This window comes from Panthera leo, chromosome E3 (genome assembly GCF_018350215.1).
Source record: "Panthera leo isolate Ple1 chromosome E3, P.leo_Ple1_pat1.1, whole genome shotgun sequence".
NCBI classification, from domain to species: domain Eukaryota; kingdom Metazoa; phylum Chordata; class Mammalia; order Carnivora; family Felidae; genus Panthera; species Panthera leo.
In genome coordinates, this window is record NC_056694.1 from 29,137,433 (window position 1) to 29,155,718 (window position 18,286).

The window sequence follows — 18,286 nt, forward strand, 5'->3', positions numbered from 1 at the left end:
TCTTCTCGACAGTAGAAATACCATGTTGTGCAAGTGTTGGTCCAAATGTCTTTGACACCCGCAGATTCTGAAGGCCTTCGGCAAGAGCATTGTTTAGCACAGTTCATGGCCAAGGAACACTCCTGAGCGTATTTACCGGCGTTTCTGCCTGCCCAGTGCGTTGTCTCGTGTGTTAGAATGAACACTGTCAAGCAGATGACCCCCGTGTGAAGTCTTTGATCACATCATTTCAGGCCTTTTGACAGCCAGTTTGTATGAGGCAAGCGTACAATCAGATGTTGTAATGTTTTACTTCAAAAGGGCAGGGATGTGACCAGAGCGGTGGCTTGCAGACAGCCTGGCACACAGAGGTGGGGGGGCCACCGGGGAGTTGACTTTGGTTCAGTTCCACCGACGCTCAGCTACGGTTTTAGGGTCGGTTTCCCAATGACACAGCTTTCTCCAGAGTTGCACTTGGCCAAGTCACACGCGCACTTGGTTTGCGTGTTCTTCCAGGGTTTAGGGCTATTCATTTCTCTCTAAAGCCCAGACACGGAGGCATCGGGGAAGACTGAGAAGCGCTATTAATAATTTATTTGAAAGGGGTTTCTATTTAGTGAAAGTGTTGAGCAAGCAAACAAGATAGTGTGGAATTAACTAACTTAAAAAAAAAATCTTTGTGGAGTCTTTTTGCCAAGGACAGATTTTTATTTATTTCAGTCAGAGGAAATATGAGAGAACAAATAGCCTGTATTTTGGGTGACGAAAGATACCTTTCAAAAAAGGGTTTGAAACACTTAGGTGGTGAGAGGGATTGGGGAAGTCTCCTTTTTAAGTATAATTCTTGTTGCAATTCATAGCACCGTTGATTTTCTCAGTGTGTTAGTGAGGTCGCATGATTTTAGAAACAAAATGATACTTTAAAAAAGAAATCAAGCAATTTCATTGCTCAGACATGTGATTTTACTTTATATTCCTCTCTCCACGACGGGTAAGATGGGGCACAAGATTGATTTAAGTGGCATTTTCAGTCAGGTGTCTCTGGCAGTCTCTAGTTATTTCCCCTGGGCCTCCCAGTTCTGCTAGCCTTTAGTTTATTTTTTAAGTTCGAAAAGTAATAGTGGGGGCACCTGGGTGGCTCAGTCAGTTAAGCGTCTGACCTCGGCTCAGGTCGTGGTCTCACCATTGGTGGGTTTGAGCCCCGCGTCGGGCTCTGTACTGACAGGTCAGAGCCTGGAGCCTGCTTCGGATTCTGTGTCTCCCCCTGTCTCTGCCCTTCCCCTACTCATGCCCTCGCTCTCTCAAAAATAAATAAACATTAAGCAAAAAATTTTCATTGTTAATTTGGATCATTTAATGCTGTTAGAGAAGATGAGCTATTATTTACTGACAGCCCAGTGTATTATTGAACCTAAAGGTCACATTTGATTTTTGGGGTGTTTGTGTAGCAATGAACATGTTGATTCAAGCTTTTATTCTTCTGTTGAAATTAGAGTAAAAATTTTAAATTATTTTTATGGTGCTTGCTATGTTGCATTAACTTTTAAATTAAGGTTTGTTTTTTTTTTTTTAATTTGGTTTTTAGAATCGGGGACTATCTCTAAATTTACTAAATGGAAAATTGAAAACTTTATGAAGCATAAAAATATTGAGCCTTCTCACCCAGGAGTAACTTCATAGGTTCTGGTCGGCAGTAGTAGTAATAGCTGCCATCAGTGACAGACTCCTTTGTGACGGGTGCTCTGTGCGATAGTGTCTTCTGGGGTCCCAGGTAGTGTTGATTGAATTGGGTAAAACGGCTCCCAAGGGCGCCTGGGGGGCTCAGTCGGTTAAGTGTCTGTCTTTGGCTGAGGTCATGATCTCATGGTTTGTGAGTTCAAGCCCCGCATCAGGCTCCATGCTGACAGTGCAGAGACTGCTTGGGATTCCCTCTCTCTCTCTGTCTCTGTCTCTGTCTCTCTCTCTCTCTCTCTCTCTGCCCCTCCCCTGCTCACGTTCTCTCTCTTTCTCTCTCAAAATAAATAAATAAAAACTAAAAAAAACAAAACCAAAAACGGCCCCCAGAACCAGAATAGTATATGCTTGAGCCTAAATTAGTGAACTAAAAATAAAATTGGTTTCTTAGCCATAGGATTTGGTTTATTAAATTGTAGGCCAGGCAACAAGTTCTTAAACCACAGAGTACCATGGCTTTGTTTTTTCTGGCATTAACCAAACAGTGTTATTTATACTGATGGTTCCATTTGTAAACTAGATCATGCCCTGCTTGGCGTTTGAATGCCTGAATAATATGCCTTAATTGTGGGTCAGTGAAGCCAAACTAATTGCTTGTTGGGCTCTTGGATTGCCTTTTTAATTTGCTGTATAATGCAGTCTCCACCAGAAACATACCATGTATTGTCATCTAAGCAAAGCTTATTAAAATCTTACAAACAACGGAATGCCTGATATTTTGTCCATAATCTTGCAAATAAAAAAATTAAATGCATTACAGAGAGTTGTAAGTTACAAATATGCTTTTTTGAGTGCCTTTGTATCTGTTTCGGAAAGTATACATAAAATGCCTGTTCTACGTTTTATATCAGTGTGATTGCTTTCTTTACCACGGATTGTTTCGCTTTGTGCTTTTAATATGTTTTAAATGACAGTAATGGCATGAGCTTCTAAGATGGTCACTTATTTCAGACTGTGCAATTCACCCAATAAGATTGGTATTGGTATTCATCCAGTGACTTTCCGTTTCAGTAAAAAAAAAGACAAGACATATTTGCTGTCATTCTCAGTTCTCCAAACACCAGTCATAGGAGTTCCCTTTATAATTTGTAGGGACAGTTGTTCAGAAGTCGGTAAGATCGTTAGCATTCTCTGATACTTGTTTTCTCTCAGTTTCTCTCAACTAACAAGCAGACCTGCAGAGGACTTTCTTTTGACTCTCTGGTCACTAATTTCGTCCATGTAGCTAATATTTATTGAACAGCTGCTGAATGCCAGGAACTGTTGTAGGTGGAGGGATGCCACAGGTTGGTGGTTGGTTGTTTGTTTGTTTGTTTTTTTTTTTTTCTATTTATGATAAATATTTAGTCCTAGAGAAAAATCTTTGAGGTGAATTGTAAGAGCTTTTTAAAATGATTTTAGAAATGGAGTAATATATTTAAGAAGTGTCTACTTAAGAATTTAATAGATGCCTCTGTCGGGTTTTCAGTAGAAATTAGCCCATTACCTGTTTTTCTTTTCTTTTTGTAGGTTATTTCTTATGAGAGTCATGGATATCCCCTATCTCAACTTGGAAGGACCAGACTGTAAGTGAATTTGTATTTTCTCTTTGCATCTGCACATGTAAGTGTGTGGTCTGGAAGGGATAACAGGAAAAGTACGACTGAAGAAAGAGCTTTATTTACTTAAAAATAGGCAGTGATTTTGTGGTGGATATGAATACTATACTTAACGTAATGGTACCCTTGGGTCTTGATTAACTCATCTCTTGAGTTACATTTTCCAGTTTATGCATGAGTTGAATGTTGAAAAATGTATATCTTCTCTTCATTATTTCGTTTTCACTCAGAACTCTAAATTCATCATTTCCCATGATAAATTTTGAGATGTGTTAGCTGTGTTACTAACCATAAGTTCTCTATTTTCCAGTTACTTGAGTATGTATATTTTTTGGTTGGGTAGGGTTTTTTTTTTCATTTTCCTTTTTCATTGAAAACCTTGGAAGTCCAGTCCTTTAGGGAGATGGTTACTGCTGCTTCAGATTAGTTTTCTACTTCATCCTCCTCACCTTCCCACTTTTCTTTTCCATTGCTTTCTTTATTTTTTTTATTTATTTTTATTTTTTAACATTTATTTATTTTTGAGAGACAGAGAGACAAAGCGCTAGCAGGGGAGGGGCAGAGACAGAGGGAGACACAGAATCTGAAGCAGGTTCCAGGCTCCGAGGTGTCAGCACAGAGCCCGATGTGGGGCTCGAACTCACGAACTGCAAGATCATGACCTGAGCTGAAGCCGGCCACTTAACCAACTGAGCCCCCCAGGCACCCCTCCATTGCTCTCTTTCTGACCTTGGTTTATGGGCCTCAATCCCTGCCATTGGATATAGATGTGGGAGAACTGTAACTGATGGTAACAGTCCTTGCGGTGATGATCAGAGGACATAGGTGTTGCATTCCATATCAGAATTCTGTTTCGGTGTACTCTTGTCACAAGAATTCTGCCACCTCAGTGCCCTCATTCCTGGTTTGTAGCCACGAGTAGCCAGAGCGGTTCAGTCCTAGGACTACCTCTGCTTAAACTCAGCCCATTGAATGTGGACGGTGCGTTACCTACACATGCAGACAACTAGATTAAAAGGAGAAAGTTAAACACTCAGTGAAATATCTTGAACAGAGTAACCTTTTATTTTTCCCCTTTAAATAATTTTCATGGGAACTTCATGAGTTCCTGTGGTCTGCATAGAATTGTCAGGATTCAAATTGTTGTGGGTTCAATAAAGTATCAGAGCCCGAGTCGAGGGTGAGATGGCAGAGTGCTGCCGTTCCAAAGAATACTTTTAGGAGTTGTTTGGTAATCATGAGTCCTTCACAGCAATTCCTCAAGTTAGCTTGGAGGCAGTTCCTTTAAAGAACCACTGGTATATCATTCACTTTTCAGCTATCAACCTTTTATCCAAAACTTGTCTCCTAGTGCAACCAAAACGCGATCATGTTCTCCATGTGACATTCCCCAAAGAATGGAAAACCAGCGACCTTTACCAGCTTTTTAGTGCCTTTGGTAAGTAAATCACAAGTACATATGTACTTTTAGGATTTTGCTATGTTTTTGGTCTGTGCAGGTGGCCACAGGTATATGACAGCTTCAGCTCGGACGTGAAAGAGTATTGCTCTGCAAGAGTTTAGTCGCACTCATGGAGTATTTCAGGGTTTGATATATTGCTATTTTTGTGCTAATGTGACCTGAGGAACTTTTAATAGCGCCCCACAATAGAGTGCTATTATTAATCCACGGAAAGCAGGATACTATTACTGTGACTGCCCTTAGTGCTGACCATGGAAAATAAATCTAGGCAGAGGATAAATCATGTTTAAGATTAAATTCAGAGAGAACGTCTGTTTCATAAGGGCAAGTCACGGCTTGACACTGAATAGTCCAAGCACATGAACACAGATGTTTAAGAGGACCGAGATAGGAGTTATGAGGGCGGTAGGGCACCGTTTTATCAGGTCAGGTGACAGGTGGAATCGAACAGTCTTCTGAGGAGGGTTTATAATGACCCTTCTGAAGTCTTCAGCAGTTCGTCTTTAACCAGTGAAATATTTAAGCTGTTCTGTTTTGAAATTTTAGGTAAAGGCAGCACGAAATCTAAATGGCCAATACTAAGACTGTCTGTTAATGTTTATGTACCTTTTCACCGGGCTAATATCCTCTAAAATGTAGCCATTTAAAGAATATCTGAAGAGTTTATTAAAAGATGGTAAAGTGTTTATATTTTAACATTTCGTGTAAAAAGCAGGTACAAAGTAGGATTCCCATATAACTTTTTTTGTTAACACTTTGTATAGAAATCAGACTGAAAGGAAGCTTCATGCTATTACCACTGACTGTTTTGAGTTTTTTTATTTTTCATTTTTTTAGACAGAGAAAGTGTGAGCAGGAGCAGGGAGGGGCAGAGGGAGAGAAAGAATCTTTTTTTTTTTTTTTTTTTTTGAGAGGGCACAAGTGAGCAAGGGGCAGAGAGAGAGAGAGAGAATGCCATGAGGGACAGAGAGACAGAGAGAGAGAGAAAGGGCTCATGTTTCTTGTCCCAAGCAGGGATCGAGCTTGCCCGAAACGGGGCTCATGGAGAGAGAGAGGATCTTAAGGAGGCTCCACGCTCAGAGTGGGGGGTCCAACACAGGGCTCGATCCCACGACCCTGGGATCATGACCTGGGTTGAAGTCGAGAGTCAGACGCTCACCTGACTGAGCGACCCAGGCGCCCCATCGCTGACTGTGAGATAGGCTTCTTTATGCTTTTCTGTATTTCCTAAAATAAGCATATATGTATTAGATTTTATAAGCAAAACACTTTACAGACTTAACTTTTAGAAACGTAAGCGAAACAAGGTATGTTTCCCAGTCTTTGCAGCCAGTCTCAATGATGTCTGAAATTCTGGTCTTCCTTGTTAATTTAAATACAGATCTGGAAATGCAGTTGAATCAGTGGCTAATTTGTTTTGAGAGCTTTTGATGTTGTTGCCGTTCTTTCTCGAATTGCGAAGTGCTTACCCTATTTAGTCAACCTTTAATTGGGTAAATTAAGTAGAAGGCTCAGGGGAGAATTTTGTTTTCTTTTTTTTTTTTAACATTTTTTTTAAAGTGTATTTATGTATTAGAGAGAGAGAGAGAGAGCACAAGCAGGGGAAGGACAGAGAGAAAGGGAGAGAGAGAATCCCAAGCAGGCTCCACGCTGTCAGTGCAGAGCCCAATGCGGGGCTTGAACCCGTCAACCCTGAGATCATGACCTGAGCCAAAATCAAGAGTTGGACACTCAACCAACCGAGCCACCTAGGTGCCCCTCAATTTTTTCTTTTTAAGTTTATTTATTTTGAGAGAGCAAAAAAGCCTGGGTGGGAGAGGGGCAGAGAGAAGGTGAGAGAGAATCCCAAGCAGGTTTTGCACTGCCATCTTGGAGCCTGATGTGGGGCTGGAACCCATGAACTGTGACATCATGACCTGAGCCTAAGTCAGACGCTTAACTTGACTGAGCCATCCAAGCGCCCCTGTTTTCGTTTTACTTAAAAAACAAATGAGTTGTGTGATACTGGGCAGATAATCTCTCTGTGTGTCTGTGTCCTAACCGGAGATGCTGATGATGCCACTTACTGTATTCAGCATTTCACGAGGACTAAATGAGCTAATTCGTGGAAGGCATTTAGCATAGTTTGTGGCCTACAGCGACTAAATAAATGTTGACTATTATTATTTATCTAAAACACACACAGTAGAGAAGGGACTTTAGTCATTGAGGAAGTCATTATGGTACCTTGCTGTGCAACAGGAAGTGAGTTTTTGTCCTATGACAATGAGTTCGCAAGCATTTGTAGCCTTTGAAAATTTCAGCAGGAATTAAAAACATTTTTTTTCACTACTAAATTCTGGTGATGTTTACCCAGTTTTAATAATTCCAGTCTTGCGTGTCTTTTGGAGGAGAGCAGTAGCAGAATAATTAGGCCTCTGCTTCCCCTTCAGTTTTCCCGAGCTTCTGCCCACCACGCCTGTCCTTCCTTCTCCCCAGCGCCCTCGTGCCTTCTGTCTGTCTGCAGGTGGTTAGCCTTTCTGGAAGGTCTGTCTCTCTTCATGTGAACATCACTTGGTTTCGCTTGACTGCTTTCTGCCCCTCTCGGTTTTTTCTTGCCTCCGTTAGTCTGTCTTGGTTTCCTCTCTCTGACACCTTCTTTTCTTTGGTCCTCGTCTGCCTGCTACCTGTTTGCTTTACCTGGCCTTGAGATCAACGTTGAGTTTTTCTCACTTCTTGCTACTTGGATTCCTTTTGTGTTTTCCAGTTGTAATTTTCAAAGCTTATGTATCTCCTGAAATGCTTAATGCAGTAAGTGCCATCGTCATCATCTGATGAGGACAGAGATGCAGAGAGATTATCTGTCCAGTATCACACAAGTCATTTGTTTTTTTTAATTAAAATGAAAACAGGGGCGCCTGGGTGGCTCAGGCGGTTAAACGTCCGACTTCAGCTCAGGTCATGATCTCACGGTCTGTGGGTTCGACTCCCACATTGGGCTCTGTGCTGACGGCTCAGAGCCTGGAGCCTGCTTCCGATTCTGTGTCTCCCTGTCTCTCTCTGCCCCTCCCCTGCTCATTCTCTCTCTCTCTCTCTCTAAAATAAATAAATATTAAAAAGGAAAACTAGGGGAAAAATTTTAAAAAATTAACACATTCTGAAATATATCAGACGTGCAAATGAAGTCTGGTAGTGATCTGAAGGGTCACATGTTCCCTTTACTTTTATTTCGCTATTACAGGTAACATTCAGATATCCTGGATTGATGACACATCAGCGTTTGTCTCTCTCAGCCAGCCCGAACAAGTGCAGATCGGTGAGTGCTTGGGGTAGAGGTTTTGTATATGAATGAAAATGCAAGCTGGCCCTCTTTATGCGGTGGCTCCAGTCCTCTGATTCACAAGCACTGCTGCCTGGTTTGTTTAGAGCTGTGTCTACAATAAAGGGGGTGATCAGTCAGTATCACGTGTAGATTGCCTCCTTTCTGTTCCCCTCGCGTTGCACTTTTTTAAAACGAATTGCAGATTGGCTTTGAGAATTAAAAGTGGCAAATTGAGCAGAATGGGGAGCATCAAAAAGTGTTACCTGTATCCATTGTTCGTCTCTGTACTTTTTCCATTTATTTATGTTTTTGTCATCTATTCATTTCATTAAACTTGTCTCGAATACTTGTTTTACAAACACACTGGAAGATGTTTTACTTGCTTTCAAAATAGAACGGTATAAGGTGGAACACCACATCTCTTACTGGATCCTAAATAATTTTGCTATTAACCATCTGAAAATGTATTTTCCTAGGATTGAAAGTTATTGATAAAATATGTGTTGTTAAACAGCTGCTTCCTCACATAGATTTCAAGTTTCCCTGGTGCTTAATAATGTAAGCGGTGTGGAATTTTAAAGTGTTATGTCTTTTTTTTTTTATGTTTATTTATTTACTTTGAGAGAGAGAGTGCTTGTGTGAATGGCAGAGGGGCAGAGGGAGAGAGAGAGAGAATCTTAGGCAGGTTCCATGCTCAGCAGCACAGAGCCTGACACGGGGCTCGATCCCACGACCGTGAGATCATGACCTGAGCTGAAATCGAGTCTGACTCTCAACCGCCTGAGCCACCCAAGCTCCCCTAAAGTGATACGTCTAATTAAACTTTTGTTTATTTAGCAAGGTACCACATACTGAAACTATATAATTCTGGTAATGTAACTAAATGAGTAACTATATATGAAAACTTCCACAAGTACGCCCATTCAGATCAGAGTATTTTCGTGTTTCTTCTTAATTATATGACCACTGCAGGAATATAGGTTACATTGCAGTGAAGACCTTAGGCTCTGGAATCACACTGCTGCCCTACCTGTAGTTGTATGACCTTGGGCAAGTTCTTTAACCTTGATAAGCTTCTGCTTATCTCTGTAAAGTGAGGATGACAGTATGAATTTATTGGGGTTATTGTGAAGATTACAGGAGATGATGTACGTGAAGCTTGGCACAGCTTTGAACATGTATGACGATTCCTTGGTAGTGGATTTCAGCGTGAAATGTCCTTCAGGAGCATGTGACACCGAGAATAGTGTTGGATACAGGGTGTGAATGATGTTGCTTGTTAAATGTTTTGGTATTTGCTTATTTCTGTGATTCATTCTCCTGCGATCCTTAGAAAGGCCGTTGAGATGGCCCCCAGAGGGACTGATTATTAGAGAGGCAAAGATAACTTCAGGGAGGGGAAAGGGACTCTGAGATCGAGAGTGTAACAAGACTTTCTTGCGGCTGCAAGGACACAGAACTAGAACTTTTGGCTGGAAGTCTAGCCACACCTCCTTGGCCCAGCATCACCCTTCACCTCCCTCACAGCGCATACTTGTGTGACACTGAAGCCACACGGTGGGGTAGAGGAGATGCAGACCGCCCCGGGGCCTACGCTCGCCCCACCGCTCGTCAGCCGTGTGTCTTTGGGCAGGTTATGTGAACTCTCCGAGCCATGGGCTCCTCATTTGAGAGGTGGATTCGGTGACGGGTACTTTGTGAAGCGAGGTCACGGACATTAGTGGGGGGCCTGGCACTCCACCAGCGGTGTTTGACAAATGCTAGGTGATCATTCACACATCTGCTTGGCCTCCCTTGCTGCGAACAGTAAAAATGAGAGTGTGCGAGCGTGCCGTGAGATGTGTAAAGCACCAGCTGGTGGTATTTGCTTGCACACACGAGCAGACTCCTCGTTTATGTGTGTGCGGTGTCACAGCTTCTTGTGACGTTCCTGTGGTACCATGTTTGACGTCTAGTCATGCTTGCTCCCTTACTTACGATCGCAGTATGCCTCCAACGGTAGCTTTCGAGCTCAGTATTTCATTCAGCGATACCTGAAATCTGGGAACTGCATTTCAGAATCACGTTGCTCCGGAGGCACGTCATTTGATTGGTTTTGTGTGTTGCTTCCCTGAGGGCAGTATTGAGTCCGCCTCATTCCCCACTGACTCCTTCTCCAGTGCCCGGAACGCACCGTGGCATGAGTAGAAACGTGTGTTTGAGTGGGTAACATGGGGAAGAGGCCAAGATGAAATTGTGACCTTTTTACCTTTTTCCTCCTACCTGAAGTAGGTGACTATTGTGTCTCAAGAGATGCAGCTTTACTAGTAAAGTCTCAGTTTCCATTGTAGGCTCTTACACAGAGGACAACACTCAACAGAAATACCTGGCCATTTGCACATGCTGTGCCTATGACCCTAAGTTTCTTTGCCACAAGCCACCTCTTTACCATCCTTTTCCTCCAGAGCTTGGCTGTGTCCCATTTCCTGCCTCATGTCGGCTTAAACATCCATTTCTCTGGATGTCTCCTTCTCTGGGCCCCATTTCTGTGCAGCCTGGCGTCCTTCATGGATATACCTTGTTTGATTATCTTCCCTGGTGAACTGTAAACTCTTTGAGAGCAGGAACCAGACCACTTGCTCACCGTGGTGTTTTTAGTGCTGAGAGTAAATGTTTATTGAGCTGGGTAAATGATAGTCAAAGTATCATGACTTGGAAATGCCTTTTTGCTGGGGCACCTGGGTGGCTCAGTCGGTTAAGCATCTGACTTCAGCTCAGGTCATGATCTCACAGCTCGTGAGTTTGAGCCCCGTGTGGGGCTCTGTGCTGACAGCTCAGAGCCTGGAGCCTGCTTCGGATTCTTTGTCTCCCTCTCTCTCTGCCCCTCCCCTGCTTGTATTCTGTCTCTCTCTCTCAAAAATAAATAAAAAAACATTTAAAAAAATTTTTAAAAATGCCTTTTTGCATGGGATGGATATTTGTAATGTCTCTAGTCTTTTGCCGTGATGTCTAAAATTATGCAGTTTCATTGAAAGTGTAAAAATCTGTTTTTTGTAGTAGTAATTCTGATGATGAGAGAGACCTAGGATAGCTAATGTGCTGCAAATCCTATTAGTGTTAACTTAAACAAATTACTTATTCATTTCAGCGGAAACAGAGGGCCTGTTAGATCAATAATGTAACATTGGAAAAATCATTAAATGCCTATTTATATAGCAGCTTGTAATGGCTTCTTTGGCTCTGTTACAAACTAATTTTTGATTTACATTTAAGAAATGGCTTCTAAACTGACACCTGTCTTTTTCTTTTGATAATACTAAGTCTAACCAAGATTAAAAAAAAAAAAACAAAACATTTTCAATATCTTGAATATGAAAGTTCTCTTTTTCTAGGGAACGTTGTTATACTAATAATTAAAATCTTTCTACTGAGTGCCATTTTGTTTGATTCCTGATTGTTTTGTTTGTTTGCAAAACATCAAGGTGAGGGTCTTTGTGGCTTTGGGGTGTTCAGGTGGTGATAGCCCATTCAAGCCATACATTGAGCATTGTTCCCCGGTAGCTCTTGAGGTAAGGTAGTTCGTGACCATGGAGAATGTCACTTAATGTCACTGTTGGGGAATTTTCCTCAAAGAACTGGAGTGAGAAATCACCTTTCATTGTAACTTCTGAATTGCTCATTCATATTTAAGATTCTTATATTCCTGGGGCACCTGGGTGGCTCAGTTGGTTAAACATCCAGCTCTGGGTTTCAGCTCAGGTTATGATCTCATGGTTCATGGGATTGAGCCCCGCCTCAGGCTCCGTGCTGATAGCTTGGAGCCTGCTTGGGATTCTCTCTCCCTCTCTCTCTCTGTCCCTCTCCTGTGTTCTCTCGCTCAAAATAAATAAATAAAAATAAACTTGCAAAAAAACCCAAGATTTTTATATACCTAATGTAGTTTTGTTAGGGAGGGGCCCAGCAATATTTCAAAAGTTCAGAGAACCTTCTAGTCATACCCTCAATGTTTAGACATTGAGTATTTTTGTCTTGAGTGTCCTAAATTCATCATACATTTTCATAGTAATAGCTTGAGAAAAAAAAACCTTTTCACTTATGTTGAAAGCTGGAAATTGTAGCATACTGCCAGAAATATTTAAAAAGCAGAAATTGATAAAGGCACTTTAGAAGAGGTAGAAATCTGACAATTATTTTGTAAAGCCAGCAGGTAGTTGTATAAATTTCTGATATGCTGCCTTAGGAGCTCGTTCAGGACAGTTTGTTGGGATGGAGGGAGAAACTTGCTTCACTTCGCTCTAGAGTATGAGCATGTTTATATTAAATTGTACTTTTAAATGCACAGCTTTTATTTGCGAAGAACAGGCAAATCTTTGAGTTGTGGATATGACCCGAGGCGATTAGTCAGCATTGTTTTGCTAAACAGTGCTTATAACTTTAAAATTTACCTGTGCTTTTTGTTTTCCTTTTAATGCCTGCAGAGTCTGTAGTGATAATGCCTTGCTTCATACGTGATATTAGTGATGTGTGTTCTTACTTTTCCTTGATCATGCTTGGTGGGGGTTACTAATTTCGACAGTCTTTTCAAAGAACCAGCTTTTGTTTTAATTCATTTTCTGTATTGTTTATTATTGCCTATTTACTGGGTTTCTGCCCTTTTTTTTCTTCCCTTTTTCCTTCCTTTTATTTGCTTAGGGTTTACTTTGCCCTTCTTTTTCCCACTTCCTGAAGTAGAGCCCTATGTAATTGATTTTTATTTTATTTTATTTTATTCATTTTATTTTATTTTATTTTATTTATGTTATGCTATATTTTATTTTTGGGGGGGGGGTACAAAAAGGTGATTTTATTAAAGCACAGGGACAGGACCCATGGGCAGAAAGAGCTGCCTTCTGTGATTGATTTTTAAACGTTCTTCTACACTTGTAGAAGTGTGGCTTCCTGAAGGTCGCCCCTGGGTCCATATAGCTCAGTGGTCAGCCAGGGAGTGGTCATGTGTGTGTTTAAACACCTTGAGCCGGTGAGGCTTCTACCTTTTGCCAGCTGGGTTGGGGAAGACATGCGACGTGTAAGCAGTTTGCACGTCTGCCCCGTTTCTTACTCTCAGCTGTACCTTCTTACTTTCTGTGTGGGTGTGCAAGCCCTCACGGCCAGCTAGCGCTGTGGATGTAGCCGAAACTCTTTCCTAGCCATTGACTTTGACCTTTTTTGTTTCCAATATAAACATTGCAAGCCACAAATGATTCTCTAAGCACTGCTTTAGGTGCCTCCCACAAATTACGTGTTGTAATCCCATTATTATTAAATTAGATGCGTTTTCTAATTTCTCCTTTGACCCTGGATTATTTAGAAGCATATTGCTTCATTTCCAAGTGTTTAGAAATTTTCCTTGAACTCTTGACACTAATTCCTAATTTAATTCTGTTGTGATTAGAGGTTTCGCTATGATTTCAGTCTTCTAAAGTTTACCGAAACTTGCTTTATGGCCTAACGTAAGGTCTACCTTGCTGAACATACTGTGTGCCCCGGAAAAGAATGTGAGTTCTGCGGTATATGGTTTGGTGTATAAAGGTTACTGGTGCTTAGATATTCAGTGTCTTTACCAGTGTTTTATTTAATGTATTAATTTTTGAGAGAGGGTGTTAATAAAATCTCCTGTGATTATGGAATTGTCTATTTCCTTTTAATCGTGTTAGCTTTAAGACTGTGTTATTAGGTGCATACACATTTTTTTAAGTGTTATTTATTTTTGAGAGAGAGAGAGAGAGAGAGAGAGAGCAAGTGAGGGAGGGGCGGAGAGGGAGTGGGGGGCACAGAATCTGAAGCAGGCTCCAGGCTCTGAGCTGTCAGCACAGAGCCCAAAGGCGCCCCCCAGGCGCCTCAGTGCTTTTGTCATTTTAAAATTTGTTCTTTGTTCCCTCTACTTTTGTTCCTTTGTTTCTCCCTCTTCTGTCCTCTTTTGGGTTATTTGAAGTTTTTAAAGAATACCATTTTAATTTCTCTCTTGCCTTTCTAATGCCCACTTCTTTACATTATTTTTTAGTGGTTGCTTTAGATATTTTAACATCTGTTCATAACTTTTCAGTGTAATTAGAGTTCATATTATACCACTTCACACATGATGTAGAAAGCTTACATTCCATACAGGTTCATTTATTGCAGTCCCCATTGGTTTTCAAGCCATATTTGGTGTATGTATAATATTTGCATGCATTATAAATTCTACAAAGTCGTGTTATAATTTTGCTTTAAACAGTCATATGTATTTTAAGATATTAAAAGTGTGGATTCTTTTCTCTTTACCCAGATATTTACCAATTCAGATGTCTTCATTCATTCCTGAAGATCCAAGTTTCTTTAGAGTATCATGTCGCTTTAGTGTAAGGAACTTCCATCAGTATTTCTTAAAATGCTGCTGTTGTGGCAGCTGATCCTCTTAGTTTTCCTTTATATGAAAATATCTGTATTTTGTCTTCATCCATGTAGGTTATTTAGCTGGGTATGGAATTCTGGGTTTCTCTTTTAGCATTTTATTTTATTTTTTTTAATTATTTATTTATTTTTTTAACATTTATTTATTTTTGAGACAGAGAGAGACAGAGCATGAACGGGGAAGGGGCAGAGAGAGAGGGAGACACAGAATCGGAAGCAGGCTCCAGGCTCTGAGCCATCAGCCCAGAGCCTGATGCGGGGCTCGAACTCACGGACTGCGAGATCGTGACCTGAGCCGAAGTCGGACGCTCAACCGACTGAGCCACCCAGGCGCCCCTCTTTTAGCATTTTAAAGATATTGTTCCACTGTCTCCTGGTCTCCAATGGTTTCTGAGGAGAAGTGTACAATAATTGCATCACTGTTGCCATATAGAAATAGATATTCAAGATTATCTCTTTATCCTTGGTTTCAGCAGTTTGACTATGATGTATTTAGGAATGGCTTTGTTTGTAATTATCCCATTGGGTGTTGACTGAGCTGCTTGAATCTATAAATGTATGTCTTTCACCAGATTTAAGAAGTTTTTAGACATTATTCACATATTTTTTTCCTGTTCTGTATTCTCTTGTATCTCCTCCTGGGGGCTCCAATTACCTATATGTTAGAGGCTTTTTGATGTTGTTCCAGTAGTTCATTTTTTTTCCTACCTTTCTTTTCTCTTCTTGTTGGGTATTTCTGTTGATCTACAAGCTCACTGGCTTTTCCTTCAGTTCTCATTTTTCTACTGTTAAGCCCATCCAGTGAATTTTACTTCGTGTATTATATTTTTCTGTTCTGTTATTTCCATTCAGTTTATTTTTATCTTTCCTTTTTCTCTGTTGAGGTTTCCTGTCTTCATTTATTTTGAGCCTCTGTTCCTTTACCTCACTGAACATAATTAGAATAGCTTATTTAAAGTCTTTGTCTAATAATTCTAGCATCTGCATCACTTATGTGTTGGTACCTGTTGATCACGGTTCCCTTGAGATGGGTCATGTATTCTTGGCTCTTCACATGCTAAGTAATTTGGGATTGTTTTCCTGGACATTGTGAATATTCTTTTCTGGAGACCCTGCATTCACTTAGATCCCTCAGAAGAGTGTTGATATTTTGTTTTAGTTCTAGCAAGCATTTAGTTTAATTAAACTCTGACTACAAACTCATGTCTATGGCAGGTCTGTGGCTCAGATCTCAGCTCAGACTGTTTTCAGTCTGCCACATGCAAGGTTAAGTAAGGGTTGGAGCACCTGGCTCAGTTGGTAGAGCATACAGCTCTTGTTCTCAGGGGCATAAGTTCTAACCCCATGTTGGGTGTAGGGATTACTTAAAAATAAAATCTTAAAAAGGTTAAGTAAGCATCATGCAGACACATGGGCTGAGGCTATACACCAAATTTGGAGTTCCCACTTTCTGGTTTCTTCTGTTCTGGGATTCCTTTGTCACTGGTTGCCTCATGCTTCTGGTTCCTCTTACCAGGAAGACATAGGATTCTTCTTTCAGAGTTTTAGTTGCCCTATACCCCTTTAGCTGCAATTTCCCTTGAGGGCATAGTCTTTCTCTGTCTCTCTCTCTCTGTCTCTCTCTCTGTCTCTCTCTTTGTCTCTGTCTCTCTCTCACACATACACACACACACACACACACACACACACACACACACACACAAACCCCCAGGAAATTCACTTTGTGCCAGCTGGCTTCCTCCAATTTTTGACTCCTTTGCAAAATCTACCTGTTTCTGTTTATATTCCAGAGCCCTCAGATACTTGGGGTTGTTTTTGTTTTTTCACTTTTTCTCAGATCAGCAGAAAAGTTGATTTGTCAGAAGTGTATTTCTCCAGTACTGGAGGCAGAATACCTTTATTTGTGCTTTTAAATTGTGTAGTATATGATTTCGATGGAACACTTCCTGCCGTATTATTATGTCGTGCTTAACTACCTCTTTCTGTTTGTTAAATAACATTTATTAAAAAAATTTTTTTTAATGTTTTATTTATTTTTAAGAGAGAGAGACACAGAGCTTGAGTGGGGATGGGGCAGAGAAAGAGGGAGACACAGAATCTGAAGCACGCTCCAGGCTCTGAGCTGTCAACACAGAGCCCGACACGGGGCTCGAACTCACGAACTGTGAGATCATGACATGAGCCGAAGCTGGATACTCAACTGAAACACCCAGGCGCTCCATGTTAAATAACATTTTAAAATCTCATGTTAATGTATTTAAAAACAAAAAACAAAAAACAACAAACAACCTGGGACTTAGCTCCTTTAACCAATTAAAAGTGACTTAAATTCAGTTCCTTTGGGGTAGGCATGTATGCCAATAGACAAAATTAAAGGATTTGATATCTTTGCTTCTTTCTATTTTTGCCTTTTTCATAGTTGGCTAGTGCGTTATTGTGTATTTACTCTTGTCAAAGAGGAAATGTGCAGAACATTCAAGAAAGAACCAAAAAAAAGAGAATGTTTTTCCTTTCATGTTAATTTTCCTAATCTTAAACTCTGTGTAGTGTTACTTTACAACAGTTATCTTGAATTATAAATATAGCAATAGATAAATGAGTTCAGCTGTGACATGACTTTCTAATGGTTCTATTAAATAAGCTCGTTTTAGAGGGAGGCCCTAATAAATTACTTGTGTGTTTAAATGATACATGAGTTTCATGCCATAAGTACCGCATCCGAGAAACAATGCATTTGTTTTTATACAGGCGAAGTTTTTGTAGTAGTGGCGTATTGGTAAAGGAAAATCATTATTAGTGAGATAGTGTGAATGTCTTGTTTTGTGTATATATATCTTCTGTTGAAAACTTCTTAAAGCAATTGATGTTTTTTTTTTTTTTTTAACTCCTCTAAATCACTTAATCTGCAGAAAGTACTGTGGAAATTTTTAATAATATTTATTAAGAGCCTTGTTTTCCTAATTCTCCCATGTGTTTAATCTTGAGAATTAGTAGTGTTGCACATCTGTCCTATGAGATCTGTATCAGGCAGATTTATTTAAGAGAGTAGCGATAACTTGAAATCTCCCTAATTAGTATTCTTTAGGGCATTAGCTGGTATGAGAATAGGGCAGAAAGCTTCCTGACTGCCAGATAAGGCTTCCCAAGTTCTTAACATAATTACCCGCTTTAAAGCAGCAATAAGAAAATGAGTTCTGTGGCAGTGAGAATGTAACCAGGAGAAAGAAATGCAGTGTTAGAGCTCTAGAGGCTGAATCTTCATGTGCTGTTAAATTGTTTCTGGTCCATAGCAAAGCATGGGATTTGATTTTTGTGTTCTCGAGCCCATGTTGTCTGGATCTAAGAATGTTGGCTTTCTGTTACACTATCAGAGTATTTAGTGGATCTGTCATATTTAATTGTAGTATCACTTGTAACAAACTGATTTTGTTGTGCTCTCTTGCCCCCAGTTTTAGAAGTAAATCAAATTCATTGTTGGAAATGTGAAAAATACTTGAAAATATGAAGAAGAAAATTCGACCATGGTCTCACAACCTAGTCATAAATACCAGTATTATTTTGATTAGTATTTCTTTTTAGTTATTGTATTTTGTAGAGATGAGTATTTTCATGACTTTTAAAAATCAATTGGGATCGGACTTCAGATGCATTTTTGAGTCTGCTTTTTTAGTTAATATTAGGTCATGAGCGTTTCTCGTGCTGTCACACGGTTTTCTGGGAGTGTTTTCTTTATCGGATGCATTGCATTTCACGTAACTTATTTAACTATGTCCCTTTTGGATGACAGGTGTTTACTATTTTAAA

General features: G+C 40.3%; 1 protein-coding gene across 2 annotated transcripts in view; it reads left to right on the forward strand.

Moving 5' to 3' along the window:
• The window catches only part of PARN (poly(A)-specific ribonuclease), a 168,564-nt gene that overhangs the window by 58,407 nt on the left and 91,871 nt on the right, over positions 1–18,286 (forward strand). For both annotated transcript variants that reach the window (XM_042921059.1, XM_042921060.1), the window contains exons 19-21: positions 3,223–3,278; positions 4,663–4,749; positions 7,994–8,068. In XM_042921059.1, coding sequence (XP_042776993.1) covers positions 3,223–3,278; positions 4,663–4,749; positions 7,994–8,068 — 218 coding nt within the window. The remainder of the gene's footprint in view (positions 1–3,222; positions 3,279–4,662; positions 4,750–7,993; positions 8,069–18,286) is intronic.